At 41.2% G+C, this 21,087-nt stretch overlaps 1 protein-coding gene across 2 annotated transcripts in view; it reads right to left on the bottom strand.

Moving 5' to 3' along the window:
• Window positions 1-20,084, bottom strand: part of grm5b (glutamate receptor, metabotropic 5b) — a 47,647-nt gene extending 27,563 nt beyond the window's left edge. Inside the window, exons 1-6 of one of the 2 annotated variants that reach the window (XM_086035098.1) lie at window positions 19,957-20,084; window positions 11,295-11,712; window positions 9,980-10,414; window positions 9,785-9,899; window positions 5,317-5,391; window positions 4,914-5,088 (exon numbers count right to left, since the gene is read on the bottom strand). In XM_086035098.1, coding sequence (XP_085891224.1) covers window positions 4,914-5,088; window positions 5,317-5,391; window positions 9,785-9,899; window positions 9,980-10,414; window positions 11,295-11,447 — 953 coding nt within the window. In that variant the 5' untranslated portion in view covers window positions 11,448-11,712; window positions 19,957-20,084. Of the gene's footprint in view, window positions 1-4,913; window positions 5,089-5,316; window positions 5,392-9,784; window positions 9,900-9,979; window positions 10,415-11,294; window positions 11,713-15,966; window positions 16,139-19,956 lie in introns of those variants that run through there. The other variant, XM_086035099.1, reaches the window with a different exon arrangement.
• Between the last annotated feature and the right edge of the window lie 1,003 nt (window positions 20,085-21,087).

The raw sequence follows: 21,087 nt of genomic DNA, 5'->3' as shown, positions 1-21,087 counted from the left end.
GGCAAATTAAAGCGAGACAAGCAAAACTATCAGAGGCTTCCAGCCTCAGGCTTCTTTGAGGAAGTGCACTTTGCGTGTGTATCAACACCTTTGCGTTATCGCAAAATGTTGCACGTGAGCAGGCGCAGCATTTACAGTGAAATGTGAATTGCGGTACACAATATGGGTGTTTGCTATGAAGTCTCATTTTGGTCATCTGGGACACTGAGCTCAACTTGGAGCTTTTGAACCGACCTAGCTCTCAGCTTGCTTCAATCACCCGACGCCCTTCATTTCCCACAAGCGACTCCCCATGAATGTTTTTCTGGTCTGCGTTGACATTGATTCCATGTGTGTGAGATACACAAAAAATTTGAAGGACTTTCACACAGTTTTGTTTTGCCACAGTGTTTGAAGTAAACACCACATGAGTGTGCCTGACTTCTCAAACAAAAACAAAAAAAGCAAGGTGCCCTATTTTCGTGCCCAATGAAAGTCTAACTGTGTTTTCATTATTTTGTATTTTCCTAGACAGGCGCAGGTGAAAAGGGGCGTTTGCGCCACAGTGGGAGAGAAAGCAGCCGACTCGTTTGCCATTCAATGGAAGAGGCTCCCTGCAGTGCCTTTAAATTCGCCACAGAAAGAGGCGGGCGGTCTACATGGCAGGTAGACGTTTTTAAGGAACTGCAAGAAAATCTCCGCTTGACGATGATGTAAAGTTGGCCGCTATGGAGTGAGCATTAGGAGACTTCCTTATACCACCGATGAGGCGTCCGTGTAAAGTTTGCCAGGGCAATCAGAGACCACCGCTATGAACTGATCACTTGGCCTTCCAACCCAATCGTGTCCATTTGTAACTCTAAATGTGGACTTGCCTGTAGACTGTGAAAACCCATTAAAAATGCTTAAAAATCGGTGATTTAACAAGGATGTAAACAATGAATGCAATATAGCGGTGGTTTGCTGTACAGTATATCCTGTAAAGGGACCATCGATAAGGACAAGGAACAAGGCTTAAAAACACATGGGCAAAGACAAGAGCTGACAAAGCAAACAGGAGATTAAAGTGTAGCTGAGTTGCTGAAAAACAGCGACTTTTTTGGTCTCTGAAAGAAAAAAAAATCATCTGTAACAATATTTGGTTTCATCAGTCATTATGAAAGCTCTGGACGTACTTAAAGACCGAGTTACTCCGAAAACATCATATGAGTTACACTTTAGTGTACAGTATTGGGATGCGCCCACGCTTGCAAACATTCCCATAATTATGTGTTACATCCCACCGCAGTGTGAAATGCATTCAAATAAGGAAGGAGGTATTTCCATGGAAACAGCAGGCAAGAAGAACGCACGCGCGCTGTGTCCACAGGAGAGAATCTGATATTACACTTTTGATTCAAAGACTCCCCTTTGTTAATCAATCTAAATGGCCATGGGACAGAATGTAGAAGGAATCGGTCACTATTGAGAAACCCAATTATGCCGCTAACTGGTCATGATTTTCCTCCTCTACAAACCTTTTCAAAGCCCAAAACTATTTTCAAGTCAGACCAAGAGCAAAGGACGGCCAGACCTTCTAGCTACGTTCAAAATAAGAACAATTTCACCATAAATGTGTGAACTGACATGGAAATATGGAAGGGAAAATAGAAATAAATGTGCATGAATATGAATCTATGACAGCTACTCAATTCTTCAAAGTTAATACAGCAAGTTACGCTGACAACTGCTTTTACTTTTTATCATCTCTGAATAAAGTGCCAGCGGCGGCAATCGCAAATGCCTCCTAATAAAATCTGCCACTTGTGAAGTTTTCTGTTTAACCAAAAGATTAACACACCTTGGTTGCTGCCTTATTCTTAACGTGGTTTCCCGACGTGCGGGAAAAATCATCTGTTAAGCTTTCAGCGGTTGTCTCATGATTCATCTTGCAGGTACACAAGACACATTTGGCTGCGTCGCTCTTGCTAAATTTGCTGTTGCTGCTGGCGCAGTACGACTCTCAATTGCCTTTTGAGCGACAGCAGCTGCTTGGGGATAAATAAGGGGAGACAACCTTCTCTTTCACTAATGTGAACAAACACGTTCCCATTCATTGGGAGCGAAAAGTTATTGTCTTTTTTCGGCGATTGGCTGCCGTCTTTATTGCTAGCCAAGACTGCTTCTTCCGGGATAGCACGCAAATTTTAGTAAGATCCCGATCGACTGGAATGCCGGAAACACGGCATTCTGATTCATTTTGCGTTTGTGGAATATAAGTTAAGCAGCAAAATGCACTCGTTTATAGCCATCTCTGGGGGCGGCCATTTTGTCATTTCTGTCGACTGAAAATGACATCACAACTGCTCAGGGCGAAGGTAACGACCAATCGTGGCTGACCTGTTTTCTGAATCTGAGCCGTGATTGGTCGTTGTGAGCAGTTGTGATGTCATTTTCAGTCGACAGGAGACAAAATGGCCGCCCCCGGAGATGGCTAAAAACGAGTGCATTTTGCTGCTTAACTCATATTCCACAAACGCAAAATTAATCAAAATGCCGTGTTTCAACTAGTGGGCCTGCTGGGAACATATTATTGAAAAAAATATCTTTGGGTTAACTTCTGCTTTGATGAACAGTCATTTAGAGTTAAAAAAAAAAAAAACATTTCTGTTTCGAAATGCATTCAGTAATTATGTTCAAGGGACATATCAATACTTGCAATGTATTTTTCCAGCATTTTTACCAGCTGAAAACTTCCGAGAGCCGATATACAGTACGTAACTAAGCACTGGCTCACCACCCTAAAAAACAGGGTTGCAATACGTGCATGTAGGAAACTAAAGCTAAACTAGGACAAACAGGTTGTTTTATCATTATTGCTGATCTGCTTGAGATGTTTTCTTATTCATCCAAATGGTCATTTTGGAAGCTCTAGATGGGCAAGTCATGCAGAGAGGTGTTAAAGACTCAGTTTAATCAGATCAGTGGTAAGTGAATAATTATCTTTATCGTCATCTGTGCGCTCTTGAGGTAATATAATTATCTTGACATTAAAGAGTGCCTGTCCAACAGAACGAGGCTAATAACAATTTCCGTCTACTAACCTCCTCCACCCATGACCACCTCCAATCTACACCCAGTTTAGGATACGGACGTTATTGAAGGTTTACTGCACTGAATTCATCAAAACAAATTTGCAACTGAAACAGTTGGCGTAAGGGTAATATACAAGAGCAACCCTAAACATCAATCCAACTCTAGAGTTTCCAGTGAGCACACGCATACAAAATTTGCAGTTAAGCAGATGAGTACTAGATGAATTCCACTGTGCAAAACCACAATTTAGACACAGAATGCATCATGTCTCCCACATTAACATCAGGATAAATTGTTAATTATTATTATAGTTGCCTTACTTCTTCTTTCACAATTCCAAAATAGCTTTCTTGGGTGAAATTTGAGATTTTTTTTTTTTTTTTTTTTTTTTTTAATTTTCTTACTTTGCTTGATCACACATTCAACTGTCGGAATGGAATAGCTCATGCATGATGTTACAAGACTTTACCTCTCTCAGCTGGGTGACGATGATCATGTTGATGATGATGATGATGATGGTAAGGATGAGCATGATGGTAATAATGAGCATCATGGAGCCAAGGACAACAAAAAGGACGTTGTTTCGATGTGAGTGTAGATCACTGTGGAAAGAGTACATTTACATTATATTATACATATTTTAATGCCCGTCACGAGAAAATATTTCAACTCTGTTCGGTGACATTTGTTGGTGGCATATTTGTAAACAATTCAATATTCATCTTATGATAATCACAATTGGCAGACCAACGAAATTCTTAAATGCTGAAGCACAACGTGCAGGTACATATAACTATTTTTTTTTTTTTTTACTTTTGCGTGAAAACAAATAAAAGTATATTTGAAAAAAATAGACAGGCTGGGATGTGGAAGGGCCACTAGGACCAAATACCATCACGTCTGTTTTCTTTTCATTGAGATTTAAAAAAGGCAGTACCATCGAAGCCCTGATTTCCCTCTATACAGGACAAAAGTGGCCTGAAGGAGAAAGTGTCCATTTTTGCTTAGGAAAAAGATCTGACTGTTATCCATAAAGCAGAGGAAGGAAATATCATGTTTTCTTAAGATGGAAACCGAGTGACAGCAAATATAATGAAAACAGCAGGGGCCCCAAAATAGAACCCTGTGCAACCCCATACGACAATAAGGCAAAGCGGGACTCAGAGCCAGCATGGCTAACCCAAAAAGTTCTGTCTGCCAAATAGGATCCAAAACACTCCACAGCGCTACCTCTAATGCCCACCTGGTGCTGTAAAAGAGCCAACAGAATAGTGTGGTATCGAACGCTGCAGTTGGACCCAACAAAACAAGACACACACAGGCTCCAGTGTCATTTGCGAGGAGGATATCATTAAAAGGTCATAACAGGGCTGACATTTTGTCACTTGCTGTTGACTGAAAATGACATCACAGTTGCTCAGGCCTCAGGTAACGAGCAATCACGGCTCACCTGTTTTATGAAGATGAGCCGTGATTGCTCGTTACCTGAGCCCTGAGCAACTGTGATGTCATTTTCAATTGCCAGCCAGTGACAAAATGGCCACCCCCTGAGATGGACAAAAACAGGTGGATTTTGCTGCTTCATTCGTATTCCACAAACACAATATTAATCAGAATGTGGTGTTTAGACTAGTGGGACTTCATAGAACATATTATTGTCAAGAAATTTGGGGGGTTGTAAATATCTGCTGCTCATCTGCGTGTGTGTTGCGGACAATTAAGAAGCGTGAAATGAAATCTCAGCTGGTAAAAATAGAGGCTCAGTGGACTTTTTGTCAGCAATTGATCAGTTCATATGCATCTTTTTGATCTAAACCAAGAATCCATTCACCCAACCCACTGAACACAGTTTCACTGACCTGCCAACGAGAAGAAACTCTCCCACCAGTCCTTGGCGCCTCATCGCCATGAGGATATTGCGGACGGTCATGCCCTCGCAGAAACATGCCACCACCCTGGCCTTGGGCAGGTGAGCCTTCAGCCTTTCCACCAATCGGTCGAAGCTCTGCTCTCCAGCATTGCTCCAGATTTTGCCTGAAGCAAACATATCCAAAAGAAGCCAACACACCCTGTAATACTTTCCAGTCTCTTTGGTGTCCTGCATTGCATTTCATTTTGACAGTCAGCTTTTCTAATTTACAGTTTCAACTCACAACTCATAACTACCTCAAAATATTTGGGATGGTGTAGGGTTGTATTATTGGGCGAATCATTTTTGTATTACAAAGATGATATTATATGTCTCTGTGTTCATATCCTTACCAGAATGAGCGATGCAAATGCCCTCTTTGGCCGCCATGTCCTTGAACGCTTCCATTCCACTTTCTCCATAGTTGCCTGGGACGAAAGAAAAAAAAAAAAAAAAGGGTTGAACAAGACGAGACTCTCAGGAAGACATGGGACAGACGTACCGACCCAGTTCCCTGACTCGTCTGCCAGAGCACAATTCATTAATCTCACATTTGTGTCAGAGAAATTGTCTCCCCACTGTGGCACCCGTTTCTTTGCCAAAGAAAGTGGGTGACCTGGAATTTATGCAAATGAAAGGTTGTACACACTGACAAAGAATATGATAGGATTTCCCTGTCTAAAATCTCCCTCCATCCCTTTCATCTCGCCGTTTGATGGGCTCATCGGAGAAAAGATCAGTAATCCATCTCTCCACCAGGGTTTTCTGAACATCGCTCAAAGATATTAGCTCTTAGCGTTTGTCCCCCTCTTACTGCGTGTCATCATTAACAGAAGGTGATCTCAAATAGGCTGCTCTCATCTGTCGTCAAATCAAATTGCGATTAACCAACGAGGCCAGAAATGGAGGTGGGGGTTAAAGTCTGGCTTAAAATTTAAAAAAATTAAAAATAAAAAAATAAGAGAGAGTGAGAGACAGAAAATCGTGGCGTGTGTGCGTGTGTGCGTGTGTGGTTGTTGGGTGTGGGTTGCGCATGCAGGGGTCCATGGCAATGACGAGTGTGTCAGAGCTAAGTATAAATTCCTGTAATTAGTCTCTCAGTGAGAAGAGCAGGAGACAGATGGCGCAGACCATCCTACCCTACGCACCCGCACACACACACACACACACACACACTCACGCACACACAGAGTTTAAGTCATCAGAATCGATAAAGCTTGTAACCTACTTCACTCGAGTCTCAACAGGGATTTATGTGAGAGACATCTTTTTTTTTTTTTACCGAGTCTCCCTGTAATTCTTTCTGGCTTTGAACGTTTCCCTACATACTCTACAGTGTGTGCACTCCATTCCTGCTACAGGCAGAATTTTCCAATGATGCCAAACTGCATGCCGGTTTTCCTCACACAAAATAATTTGAGGTTGTTTTTTTTTTTTTGTTGTTTTTGTTTTTTTAATACACCTAAAGTCAAAATTGTCAATGCAGTCCACACACCGTCCATAATCTGCCCGAGGAGCCGCACTTTGGTCTTAACAAGCGACTTCCTCAAGGCTGACTGTCTCCTTTTTGCAAGAGAAAGGCAGATTCTTTGGGTCTCGTTTCCGCTGACATCCTTCCTTCCTCCCACTTCTCTCCTTCCTCTCTCCCTCTCAATTACTACTCTCATCCTCTTGTCACAGCTCACCTGCTATTCCCCCATTTTAACATGCTTCTCTCGCCACTCCTCGGCCCTCGTCTCCTTTCCCTCCTGTCAATGCTTCACCACGGGGGCAAAAAAAAAAAAAAAAAAAAAAAAAACAGCGTGTCGTAAACGTGTGCTTGTCCTCCAACAGGTTTCCTTCAATTCTTCACACCTCGCATCACATCTTCAGTTACATGTACATATCGTAGCTTTCAGCAAACAATCCAAAGAGGCACACAGGTTCAATTGCATTTGCATCATGCCACTTGGAGAACTGAAATGACACATAAACAGCTTTGTGTTGGCCTTGGACTCATGGATATCATATCGCCACTGCACTGATTTATGAACGTGGTAGTTAAGTGGCCAGGAAGCGTACACAACACTTTTTTATAACAGCTGAGCTGATGCCCATCTGCCTGAAGAAAAACAATGGTGTAATATACACTCTAAAAACAGTTGGGTTAAAAATAACACAAGTTTGGGTCAAAAATGGGCCGATCCACTAATTGGGTCAATTTGATCCACTTTCTTGCGTTGTTTTGTCTAAAACAGTCCAATTTGGGGGGTTGTTTTGAACAAAATGCCCCATTGTTTGGATTGTTTTGTGTATAAACAACCCAGAAAGTTGGGTCAAATTGACCCAAGTAGTGGATTGGTCCATTTTTGACCCAAAATTGTGTTATTTGTGGAGTGCAGTATAAGTGTGAGTTCTAGAAACCTGTAAATAACGTTTATGTAGTCCTGGAACTAAAGCCCATTCAAATTGAGCACTTATTAATGCCTTGGAACTAAAGCGCACTTGCGTGAGTCTACACAGCCAAAGTGTAGGGTCGAATCGACACAGATTCCGTCAGTGTGTCTCTAGATTCTATAGTATCGTCGACGCAAAACGTTCTATTTCTATTTCCACCCTTTGTGGATTGAATGAAAGCCAGTAAACACAAACAGCAATAAACAGGAGGTGGAGAAAAAGGCAGACAACTTGATTTATGAGAATATCGATCACTTTCTGTTGGATTACACTTGGCTGATGTGTCAGATTTGATATCAATAAAACCCAATGAGGCGAATTGACCGAGCACCGACAGAAATAATAGAGACTCAATTCAATGGTGAAAAAAAAAAAAGAGAACTCTTACTGAAATGAATAGGTTGTCAAGAGTGGAATGTGACCTATTGAACAGACACATACAGTAGTTTTTCTGCTCCACATAGATGAGCAATAAATGAAGTATTCGGTTAAATCCAGTTTCGATGGCAACATGAGCATATTAAAAGTAGGGTTGTAATATTTAGATAAATGGAACCAAATGTGTCCATTTTGGTCTCAGTAAATGACTCAACTAGACAGTGGCTCTCCAATTTCTTCCACCGAGTGGCACCTTTGAAAAACAAATTCCGTCTTCATGTACCACTGAGGCAGAGGTGAACTATTTCATTTATTTATTTATTTATTTTATTGATTGTTTGATTTATTCAATCAGCGTAAAAAAAAAAATGTCATTGTTAATCATGGAAGATAAAGGATGACATAAAAAAAAAATACTGTATAAATCATTGCCATATGTATAGTGTATGTACTTCTTAAGGAAACAGAATATTATCACTGCCACCAGTCAGTTGTTTCATATTTCGACTCACTTTCTTGCATATAAGCTTCTCGCATATCTTTAAGCCATATGCTCGATGCAAATAAATGCGGAAAATGAATGTGTGTGATTTCCCAACGCCATCCCCAGTCTGCAGTTACTGCAGCTCCTTATCTATCCCGAGCACTCGATGTACATAAACCAAACGTACACACCCCTTCACAAGCACACACGCATATTGGCATCGTTGCTCTTTCCATGTTTCGTTCATCCCTCTTCGTTGTTTGAAGCTCCCCTTCCCACACTACCCCCACCCTGAATGCTTCCCTCGCTCTTTTTTCCCTTTTTGCCATCTTCTTTCTCACACCCTCCCTCGCTGGCTCTGTGCGCCTTGATTACATTTCAGAAAGCAACGCCCGACCTTGAATATCTATTCCAAGGTCAATACGCCTGTCCTAACCGATGCTTAGCCCGCATACTACACCCCTGTACAAAATAACTCCCCTCAGGCACGAACAACGTTTTAAACACCGAAATCCAGAAAGCATTATGAATACAGACACATAAGAACATACATGCATACACATGCAAACTATAAAAAAGGAATACATTTCAGAGGCAAGCAATATTCCAAGCTATTTGTAGTTTTATCTTTTCAAATGTATAAGTGAATAAATCCACCGTCAAACAACAGAAACGAGGGGCATTTGAGGACACCAAATCATAAGACAATCAATAACAAGGGGTGGCTCCCATTATTTAAATCACATATCACAAGATATCTTCAAACATTAAAACCAGTATTCAACAGGTGCAGGATACATCCCCTAAATGAGAGGAACAATTCATGAAAACAACTCAAGAGAAGTAGGTTAATTTTCACTTGTGAGAATGTGTCACATCGCAGACAAAATCCATATCATTGATTGTCCCAGTTCATGCAAATGGCATCCCAATCAATAGTCTGACTTGATCAGAAAGGTTTAGCTGCAAGCCATTCAGCACCATTAATCAAATTCACACACCTATCTCGGTCCTCCTAAAGTTAACACAATATGTTGGCGGGCCTTCAACTGTACAACCACATGCTGAAAACTTTATAAGATGAAGTTGTGCACTTTTTGCAAAAGCGGCGCAAGTAACGTGATGCAAGAATGTGAAGTAATAGCAAAATAAAGCGGCTGTATAACGAGCTCTTACATCTGATGATGAATTAACCAATCATATCCAAACATGTTCATTGTCACCGGCCAATAAGGAAAGTGCCTAGAGGGCGATTACCGTAATTCCAATTCAGATGATGAAGAAGACTTGTTGCATTTTACAGCAAAAGCCACGGTCAAATGAGGAAATGTTTGCTGTGGAAGAACTCCTCAACTATCATTTCCTTTCATTCGAATCAAAATTCAGTCGCGATAACCCGAGTGCAGTTATTCATCTTTGGATCTCAACTCTTGAGCAGCGCCAGAGAAGCAGAGAGGCAAATACCGAACGTGATACTCAAGTTGAAAAGTGTGTACAGGATTACAGAACGATTGATGTTGTACCTTCGGTGTTGATGGCAGACACGTAGCTCCAGTTGTATCTCTTGACAATGTCCACCATAGCTCTTGCCTGTTGGGCATCTGACGGCACCACCCGCATGAAGTACTTGTAAAGACTCTGCAAAAGTAGAGATCAGATTAGGAAAGAGCACCATGATCTTGCTTATGGGCAAACATTCACTACAATATATGTCTCACCTTATCACTAAGATCCATACTAGTGGCAGAGTAGGCGATTTGTGGTATGTTGAACAGCTGTAGAAGGTTCTGGACCTGGATGGCGACTGAGCTTGATCCCGGCCCGATTAAACCCACAATGGGCTTTTTTCCTCGCATGGGAGTGGCAGCGGGATCGGCGCACTTCATCATCGCAGCCCCGCCGCCGCCTCCCCAAGCGTTTCCTCCACCCCACTCCTCTGCCTCATCGGAGGACACCAGCGAATCCCGAATGAATTCGATGCTCTGCTCCAGAGCCACGGCCGAGTGCCAGCAGGAGTCGCGGATCTCACATCCGAGGGTAATGTTGGGAAGGATGTGAGGGTCTGCGTTGATGCGGTCCAGCGTGTGCATCATCGCCTCCACGCGCTGGATGCCGTACTGCTCTCGAACCGCGCCACACTTTCGTTCGTGGACCTGGACAGGAAGGCATAAGGATTAGACACAAAGGGTAGGAAATGCTAAAAATGTGTTCGTTTCAAGGGAAAGTCAACCCAGACATATTTTTTTAAGAATATGTTCTATGCAGGCCCACTAATTGAAACTTAGCATTCTGATTAATATTGCATTTGTGGAATATAAATCAAGCAATAAAATCCACCTGTTTTTAGCCATTATGTCACGTCTGTCAAGTGAATATGACATCACAGATGCTCAGGGCTCAGATAACAACCAATCATGGCTCAGCTTCAGAAAACAGGTGAGCCCTGATCGGTCGTTATCTGATCCCATAGCAACTTTGTTGTCATCTTCAGTCGACAGAAGTGACAAAATGGCCGCCCCCGTAGATGGCTAAAAACGAGTGTATTAACGCTTATTCCACAAACGCAATATTTATCAGAATGCCTTGTTTCAACTAGTGGGCCTGCATAGAATAATATTCTGGGAAAAAAAACCGTTTTCCAAACATATTTTTGTCACTTATGTCACTTCTGTCGACTGAAGATGACAACGAAGTTGCTAAGGGCTCAGATAACCACCAATGACGGCCCACCTGTTTTCTGAAGCTGAACCATGATTGGTCATTATCTGAGCCCTGAGCAACTTCGATGCCATCTTCAGTCGACAGAAGTGACAAAATGGCCACCGGCTGAGCTAGCTAAAAACAGGTGGATTTCTCATATTCCACAAACGCAATATTAATCAGAATGCCGTGTTTAGACCAGTGGGCCTGCATAGAACATATTCTGTAAAAAATATATATGTTTGGGTTGACTTCCTCTTTAAAGAAGTCCTCATCCAGGCATATTTTACTTTACACATTATAGTGAAACATATGAAATATTCCAAAACCAACCTTGTCTGCAGGAGGCTGATGATGCACAGAGAACAATGCTCCAATTATGATGTCCCCGGGGATGTGGGCTACAACTCTCCGCTCACTAGACTGGGCAGAGTCCGCTTGCTTGAGTGCCGCCCAAAAAGAGAAGAGGAGCAGCCAAAGAATCATCTTGGTCTGTTTATTTATCCGAAGGTGAAATTAAAAGATGTTGTCACAGGTAACTACTTGTCCTGCAAACAGTTTTTCTGGCCATAGCAAAAGCACTCTTGTTTCAGGTTGTTTTAACTCATTCTTTTCTCCTGTGTCTTCAGACCTCAAAGCGACTGGAGAAATTTAACAGAATATCTTGACTGAGTTTCAATAATTGATAGAAGTCCAGAGGCAGAGATAGTGTCCAAAGTAAGTGGCAGCAGACAGACATGTTCACATGAACCTGCAAGAAGAAGGGGGGAAAAAAGTGTAAATCGTAAACAACCTGTTACAGGACATAAGTGTAACGCCCACGCACACTACATGTAATCAATGCATATGTAACGCATCTTTGGCACAATAACGATGCTATGACGCCAAATAGGGACATTTATATCTCATTTGTAGGTTTAAAAGGCATCAAAGTGTAAATCGACATTGGGCCGCTTTCCTAGCCCGACTACAGTGGGGAGCTTTAAAGTCATCCGCGTAAAGCTTGAAACATTTTGGGCTCTATTTTCATCTACAGCGTATCTGCGGCAGGGTGCAAATGCCGTCCGATTTTCGTTGATTTTGTCGTTGTTTGTTTGTTAATTTAGCAGACCGGTCTCAGCCAAGCTGGGCGTGCGTGTAAAGAGTTCTGTTAAGAGATCCGCCTGGCGGAGTGACGATTTGGTGGCAGAATATCGATCTAAACCTGCGCCCGCTCAGACGATGTCTTAGTGCTGGCGCAGAGTTGACAGCTGGTCTAATGTGATTTCATTTGTGAGTTATCAACACCTGTTTTCTGTAGCTGAGCCATGATTGGTCATTATCTGAGCCCTGAGCAACTGTGATGTCATTTTCATTCAACAGGAAGTGGAAAAATGGCCGCCCCCTGTGATGGCTAAAAACGGGTGGATTTTGCTCTTTAACTCCTCAAACTGAATATTAATCAGAATTAAAAATAATGTTTTTTGGGTTGACTTCCGCTTTAAAAAAAAATTTACCTGACATGTACAATATTTGGACATTAAACTATCCTAACTTCAGCATATCATACAAGGACTCAGGGAACGTCACTATAAGTCTTATCAGCATTACCCATCCTCTTTCCTCATTAAAGTTGAAAGTGTTTAAATAGTGTTTTATTGTTTTTCTGCATAATTTTACACTGGTTAACTCATTAACCATTTTTCTTCATTTAATCACTATGTATTTTTTTATTAACAGATGAAAATATAATTAAAAGCTGAAACACAACATTGCCTGCGGAGTTTATAAAGGTTTGAATAAATGATTCTCGGTGATTCAAACTCTTCCGAACACAACTGAAAGAGAAATTTTCTTTTGGAGTTGACCAAACGGAAGGCTAACCGTGTAGCATCCCAAAACGCGTTGTGCTCCACCACAAAGACTGAAACATGTGGGACAAATTCATGACTACAAATCCCATTGCATAGACTGTATGTTTCCTATGTTGTGTATTGCTATTAAACCGCCAGAGAGATGAATGATACCGTTGTTTTCTCGAGTAAACCTCATAAGCAATCATCCCGCTGCTCTCTACCAGACACCTGACAAATAGTTTATTGCACAGGATAGCAAAGCATCCGCCTCTCAAGCAGAGGAGGGTGAAGGTCATGGCACAGGTGTCTGGGTTTTGCTGACTAGGAGGTGACAGAGTGTGGAGGAGAGGAATAAAAATGTATCATTTCGAAAATAATAACTGTGAAGCGGGTATGCTAACCACTTAATCACCGCGCTGCCAGTGAAGAGCACGATTGAAAAAAAAAAAAAAAAGGTAGCAAGGGACAGTCTGGCTAATTGTAATTAACAGGACGGTGTCAGGAAGGCGGCCTGGCTAACCGCTGCTGTAGTAATGAACAAGTCTAACAGAAGCGCTCCTCTTTCAGACTCTTCCACACAAACCCACTCACTCAGTGAAGACAAACTACTAGTGTTTCGTTTCCAAGCTTCTCACGCACTCAGACATGCTTGGGTCTCTCTATCACACTCCCCTTTTGTGTCTCTGTCTCGTTGCGTAGGCCTCGCCTCTGTCGAAAGCGAGAGAAAATCCAATCCTCGATCCTTTTCACGATGTTAAAGAGGAAGTCAACCCAAACATAATTTTTTTCAAGAATGTTCTATGCAAGCCCACCAGTTGAAACAAGGCCTTCTGATCAATTCTGCGTTTGTGGAATAAGAGTTAATCCACTCGTTTTTAGCCATCTCTGGGGGCTGCCATTTTGTCACTTCTGTCGACTGAAAATGACATCACAAATGCTCGGGGCTCAGGTAACGATCAATCACGGCTCACCTGTTTTCTGAAGCTGAGCCGTGATCGGTCGTTACCTAAGCCCTGAGCATTTGTGATGTCATATTCAGTCTACAGAAGTGACAAAATGGCCGCCCACTGAGATGGCAAAAAACGAGTGGATTTTGCTGCTTAACTCATATTGCACAAACACAATATTAATCAGAATGCCGTGTTACAACTAGTGGGCCTGCTGAGAAAAAAAATATGTTTGGGTTGATTTCCTCTTCAAGCATTGATAAAAGCATTTTACAAAAGCCTCTAAATTCAATTTAGAATGATACTTTATAACTGACAATTATCCTTCCATGTCCCTGTTTTATTGACGCATCAAGAGCGTAACCGTTTTGTTGGATGCAAAAGTTTCAACACTGAATTCAAGTGTGACAATTATTTTGCAGTTCATTTGAAAATACAAGGCAACCTTTGTGTCCACGCGTACAGCGCGATGTCGATTAACCTCCATTTTGAGTCATTTTATGCTGATGAGTCACTGAGTAATTGTGGCTTGCGCTACTGTACATAAAAACATGAAGCTGTGCGAGTGGTCCGTGTTTATGCAATGTATGACTCCTTGAGGGGACTTACGGGTCTCTGCTTCAAATGGCAATGGAACAATTGCTCACAATAAGCACAATCACACAGGAAGATAAAGAGCATTGCTCCAATTGCTAATTTGATCACTTTAACAGTTTGCCTATTCAAATGCGTATATGTGAGGGGCCTACTAATTAGAATGTATCAGCACTGATATGTAATATGTTTTAATTTGATTACATTTTGATGGCCTACATGGTAATAAATGCCACATAGCATCCGCAGTAAAAGTAAAATGTGTATGGGTGTGTACAATTTTTTGAAATATTCGAAGGAAAATAGGGCACACTCTGTTTTACTGTGTGCAAGTCTTTCAAGAAGGGACACTTTTGCAGAGTGAGCAATATAATGCCCCATATTTTTTACACATAAGCACCACCAAGTACATCACAGCATGGTCATTAAATACATTTTCTCTCTTTCATTTTTATCGCTAATTGCACGTCTTTTTTCTTGAATTACTCAACAAGTTGCTGAAGGTCCAAGTGATATTACGGATGTAGCGACAAATAAAAAGATCTATGAACAGGTAGATCCAGAGTTTGGACGTGAAACAGTAACAGTCGTGATGTTCTCATTTGATTAAAAAAATAAAAAGCGTATGCATCAGCCATTGTTTTGTACATGTTGATCTTTGGTTACTGAATTGATTCCAGTCATTGTATCCTGATGTGAAAATATCACATCTCAATTCAAACAAGGGATATGATTATAATGAAACCTGCTTAAATGTCACCATTGCTTACCCATTGTGAAATTATAAGCAGTAATGAATTGCCCTTTTCTGCTACATCTTTGGACTCCGACTTCAGTCTAAAGGAGGGTTTGCAAAATATGATAATGAATGGTCTGATCAAACAGTAAAGGGCACCATTCGTTTCTCTGCACACCATACTGAGCCGAAGTCAATAACCAAAAATTATGTCACTACTGTATAAAAGACGCATGCATAACACACGAGGAACTGCCCCCATGGCAACCTAAGAAAGACAACGTGCAGGCATTGGCTCCAATAAGTCCCAAAGCCGAGTGGACTTGAACTGCTGACACTGCAGCAGCGAGATCAGACAATATGGGTTCGAGTCCACCTGAGTAGAAAGCATCCTAAATTCACTTCACGTAGAAATGTTTGACAGCCACGCATAACCCAGTTTGCACCCTCGTAGTCTCTGCTCGCTTGTAAGCATTTAATTCACACGTTTAACGGCGATTAACAACTCATCACGTGGCGTCTTCTGCGTGCTTGAGACAATAATGATAAAGACGCCTGGTGCAGCGCTGCGCCCACCAGCCGCAATGGGAGAGAGGAACCGCTTGCAATCCTGCATGCACACTTCGGTGCGACTTCGGTGCACAACATGAAAGAGTGAAAGCTGCAGACGAATACAAACATCGCCGATGACTGTGTCCCAATAGCACGGCAGGATCTCATTCACACTGTTTTTGCTCACTGGAGAGAATGCGTTTCTGTATCCATTCAGATTTTGCGAAGGTGACGATAGACAAACTACGGTAAATGAAGTCTGGGTTGGCGGGGGCAAGCAAGACTGAATATGAAATGAATTACAGTTGACGTTGCTATTTCTGCCAGAGGTGAACCCTTACCTTCGTCGCGTCTGGTTCCTCTTCATAATTATAGGTCGCGGATTTGCAATCTATGAATGGGGAAAAGATCGCAGCGATGGCGCTCGGTTCAATGTCAAAGTCACCAGCGGCTTTGCCTCATCTGCCACCGCTTCCTCCGTTTTCCAGTCACGCACACCTGAGCCTCTCTCCAAACACCTCTCCTTCACCCGCTGTTTGCACGCGCAAACAACACACGCGCACGCACGCGCACGCCTAGATATACACACACTCGTATTGTTGCACGCGCTGTTTCACACTTGTCAACAAACGCTGCGACCATACGCCCTCTTATATCTTCAGTTCAATATAAAACGCTCATATTTTAGAGAAACACACCGTCACGGTTAAGTTCTAAGACAAGTGCCGTGTCCTGCCTGCTACTGACTGGTAAAGTACTCGCTCCAGGCAAAGTCGCCTGAACAGGTGCGCTAAGTTTGGCTAGGTGAAGCTAAGCTAAAAGTTTTTCACTATTTAGCAAGCCTCGTATTGGCTTCTTATTCTAGAATTATTAGCTACTGCGGTTACAGTGTCATTTTTATACAGTACACCTGGGTCAAGTCAGTATAAAGTCCCTCAGGTGTCCTCATCAGACTCGGTCATCATGAAAATGTAGCAGAATAATGAAACTCCTATGTCTAATTAAAAAAGGGCAAATATTTGCACATAGGTGTTTTCTTCATTTCATACTATTTTTTTTTCAATGGTTATAAGTGATTTTGGCATGTCGCACAAACTGCTCTGCAAACTACAATTTGTGTAAAAAGTGGTTGAAGGATCCAAATGAGTTTTTGGATCGAGTATAATCTATTCTCATGATTATACTGAATAACACTATGCCTGTGACCCTGAAATTGTTGTCCACCCTACTTGGGTTAAGTACGTCATAAGTGAAGTCATACAATCTTGCTCACCCACAACATATATGCACATGATAGCCACTTGGCACTTAGTATATGCACTTGTGTTAGTGAGACGTGCTAACACAGTCACAATCGCATCATTTTCGAAAGTCCCAAACCAGTCTCCATATTGTCTATGACTTTATTGTCTTTTCAATTAAATGTATAACCAACATGAAGCTTATAGTAGTTAATATCTGACCAGCTATATCAGTGAGCAGAAAGTGTTTCCCAAACTTTATTTAGCCAAGGTAGCCATTTTACATTAGATAAATCTCACGGCGCATCACCAAACAAAACTGAAGTTCTTAAGTAGGCTAAATCTCATCTCAATTTACTCACAAATAATATCATGTTGTATGAATGGCAACAGGTTTATTGGACCTTCCGCCATCTAATGGAAAAGAGCATGTAATTGTTTTGACTGTCACTATACACCACTGGCATGGATATTGTTGATGAGCAAAGGTATATTTGTAATTAATAAATCATTATTTTCTGACAAATTAATTGGATAATTTTCCGCAGCACCACTGTTGATCTCTCACCCTGGTTGGGAATCGCTGAGCTAAACTGTGAAGTGAACAAACCTTATCTGTCCTTGTGGATTTTATACTGCCAGATGGAGTAGGCTTTTGCCATTGTCCTTTCCTGAATTTCATCAGAAACAAGGGCAGGCCAATTATGGAGAAATAGTTAATCATGATTATTTTGATTGATAATGAAATCACGATGAATCAAATAGATTATTCATTGATTTCAGAACTTTGTATTTATTCATAGCCTCATGTCTGCTCATCCCTGCACGGTGGACACTTCATTCTTAAGTACTCTATTCTTTTTGTCAAGTACAAAATTACCTTGTAAATAAGTGAAATTCAAGCCTCATGCATTTTCATTCCGCTGCAGGCTCACCTTTGCTGCATTGCATCTTCGCACATATTCAAACCGTGACTAAGCATCGCTCTTATCTCTTTATCGTATTTATCTTATCTTATTTTGTTGTTCTATTTTTATTTTCACAAGTCTTGGGACTTACTGGGGCTAACATGGGCCCATGGGATTGGTATTTCGTGCCATGTCATGAGGAAATGTGTGTTGGTGCATCAATAAAAATTCCTTGAATCCTTGAAAATTGAAATTTAAATATCACTTGCAAGAACAAGCAGAAAATAATAAGTAACAAAGTAAAATAAGAATATACTTAAATAATATCAACAAAAACAGAAAACAAAATTGAAAAAACGTCTGTTTCTGCCGTGCTCGCATTTGCCTCTTAGGGGTAGTGTGGTGCAGTGCATGCATGGAGTACACACTTTAAATGAGAAAAGAAAAGAGTAGAGAAAGAAAGTTGCGATTAAGATCTTTTAATATGCCTTTTTTTTCACAGATTAGTCTTTGATTATTGTTATATTACCTGTCGGTGTGTATTCCTACAGTGTTTGTGTGTGAATATTCGTTATTGAAAGGAATATCCCTCACAGAAGTCGAGGCTAATTCCTAGTTAGCATGCTAATAGGATTGTGCATTGGCTTTAGCATTATCACTGGTAGTGTATTTAAAACGAAGCATGTCTTGTACTTAAGTATATAGCATGTGGAATTCATTTTGTTATGCATTTGTGTTACACGAAACTCCAACTGGGCTGCCATTAAACAACTTTAAGCACGCTGAGGGAGAGGAGGATAACAAAATGTCACACGCTGCGCAAATAACATGGTGCATTCAGGCTACTTTCAGAACGTCGGGAGCTTGCCCACAGGCTGCGTTGTGTGGCACATTAATCATTCTTCTTTCGAATATAATGTTTTTAATATTGTGAGAAGCCAAAATCTAAATCAATTCATTTAATTAATTGCCCAGTCCTGTTAGAAACATAATCCTTCAATCCAAATGTAATAATCTCCTCATCTCCCTCCATGATACTTTGTTTCATGAGGTGGCCTCTGTACACCATACAATAGTTTAGTGGTGGGTTTCTAGATTCGTGCGCAATACAAATAACTTTTATTTCAAAAGCAAAACAAATGGCACACTATATGGAAAATGCAGATTTTCAAATGTAAACAGGAAAGATTTGGCAAGTCATACATTTCAAGTCTAAATCGAGTTGAGTCTTTTATAAGTTTTAGCCAAGCAGTCCCAAGTCCTAAAATTGGCAATTTAGGTCAAGTCAAGTTAAGTCATGCACCTCGGGTGACGGTCCCCAACCTCTGCTACTTACTTAAACCAATACAGAATGTGCATCATATCATACCAGTTTTTAATCAGCCCAAAGCCAGAGGATTAATTGATTTATTATTTCACATATCATTTATTTTATTGGCCACCGGTCCCACATTATTAGGTATGCCGTTTTTTGTAAATTGTACAACATAATAATTTATTGTAAATTATTTCACGGACACCCAAGCTACAGCTCCTGCTTTATATTTACTCTAAATATATTAAACAGAAAAATCTTTATGGTTACATTCTCCTTATTACAACAACTGGATTATTTAAAATAAAATGAAAATAAACTAAACTTAAAACTGTTATTCAATACTTTAATCTATTGTGTAATTGTTACAATGGATACCATATTCCCAATTAGTCCTTTTAAACCGATTCATTCAGAATAGATCAATACGGTGCACTCTGTGCATGTTCATTCTTGCATGTGCTCGTTCATTGACGAATGAAGGCGGACATCGCATGCCTATGCCCACTCAGATTTATGAGAGGCGACAGTATACGGGAAATATCATATGGATGGATCGTGTTTCAAGTTTCATAGTCATGGCCGTTAACCTCCACATGCGATGCAAGGCAAATGCATCCGTACGTGTGTCCCAACTTCAACTTCAATTTCTCTTTGTTTTGCTTTCATCATGCATGCTTACATTCTATTGTACGCAGTGCTTGAATGCATGCTAACACATATACAGTATGAGTGCAAAAAAAAAAAAAAAAAAAAAAAGAACCAAAATAGAAATCTGTCAAATTCAGCAATGTAGATGAGTGGTTTTGGCTCAAGATACGCTGCAGACAGTGCAATATATAAATGTTGAATAAATGGGAAGCATACCTCTGCTTGCAGGACAGGTGTGCGAACTTGGAGAAGAACAACATCCCTCGTGCGTCCATCATGGCATGGCTGCTCGCTTTGGTTAATCTACTTTTTCACTATGGCAACAAATGAAACCCCCTTCTCGATCTTGCTCTCTCTCTCTCTCTCTCTCTCTCTCTCTCTCGCTCTCTTTTTTTCAGTGCTCCAATGAGGAGCCTCCTTTCACATCACAGGCCACCCAACCTCTCTCTCTCTCTCTCTCTCTGTCTCTCTCGCTCTCACACCTACCTCAACTATACCATCTGGAGATGGATACTGATAAAGAGTGAGAGGGAACCGTGAGAGAGAGACAGGGAAGGAGTAATATGGGATAGAAGGGATTTATAGAGCTTGGCTATGACAAGGCTTGGATTAATTTGCCAGCCAAATGCATTTGAGATTAGTGGGCCATTAAAAGAGCATAGACATCCACATGAACACACGCACACACGAGCAGGCTGGCTGCGGTGATGAAGTGATAGCCTTACTAATTCTGACCTCTATCTCTCGTTCCCTCCCCTTTTAGTCTCTTTTGTCTCCCTCCCCTTTTTTAATCGTGTTTTGACACCAACAAATAGGCTGTGATGAAAACCATATGAGTGCAATCACATGAACACAATGAAACATTCCAATTGTTTTTGGGAGTAAGGTGTGGGGAATAAAGTCGCCACATTTAGCACATTTTGATGCAAACTGTTTAGCGGGGTACACACGTAATGTAAGCGCCCCCCCCCCCCCCCCCAACACACACACACACACACCTTCCGATCAAAGTCCACATAGGCTCACTGATGTTTGAAAGTTCATCCAGACCAATTATCTTGTACACATGGGATTTGTTTGGAGTGATTTGTTCGGAAAACGGTTGGGCCCCAACAGCCATAAATGTTAAACCAGTTCAATATTTATGGCGATACAACAGTTAAGTCCAATCAAGCGATTTGATTGGACAAGATTCATTCTATGAGTGATGATGTACACTAGACTACAAAAGCTTTAATTTGGCCTACATCAATAGGCAGTGTTTATCTTACTTACAAAACTAGAGCCCTAAGTGTACAATCAGGAGCAGATACTCGGCCGAAATGATAATATGGCTAACGAGTGCAC

Source organism: Filicampus tigris, chromosome 7 (genome assembly GCF_054856515.1).
Source record: "Filicampus tigris isolate MCC_2025a chromosome 7, RoL_Ftig_1.0, whole genome shotgun sequence".
NCBI classification, from domain to species: Eukaryota; Metazoa; Chordata; class Actinopteri; order Syngnathiformes; family Syngnathidae; genus Filicampus; species Filicampus tigris.
Note: the sequence above shows the minus strand (reverse complement) of the source record. Positions and strands in the feature narration are given on the sequence as shown.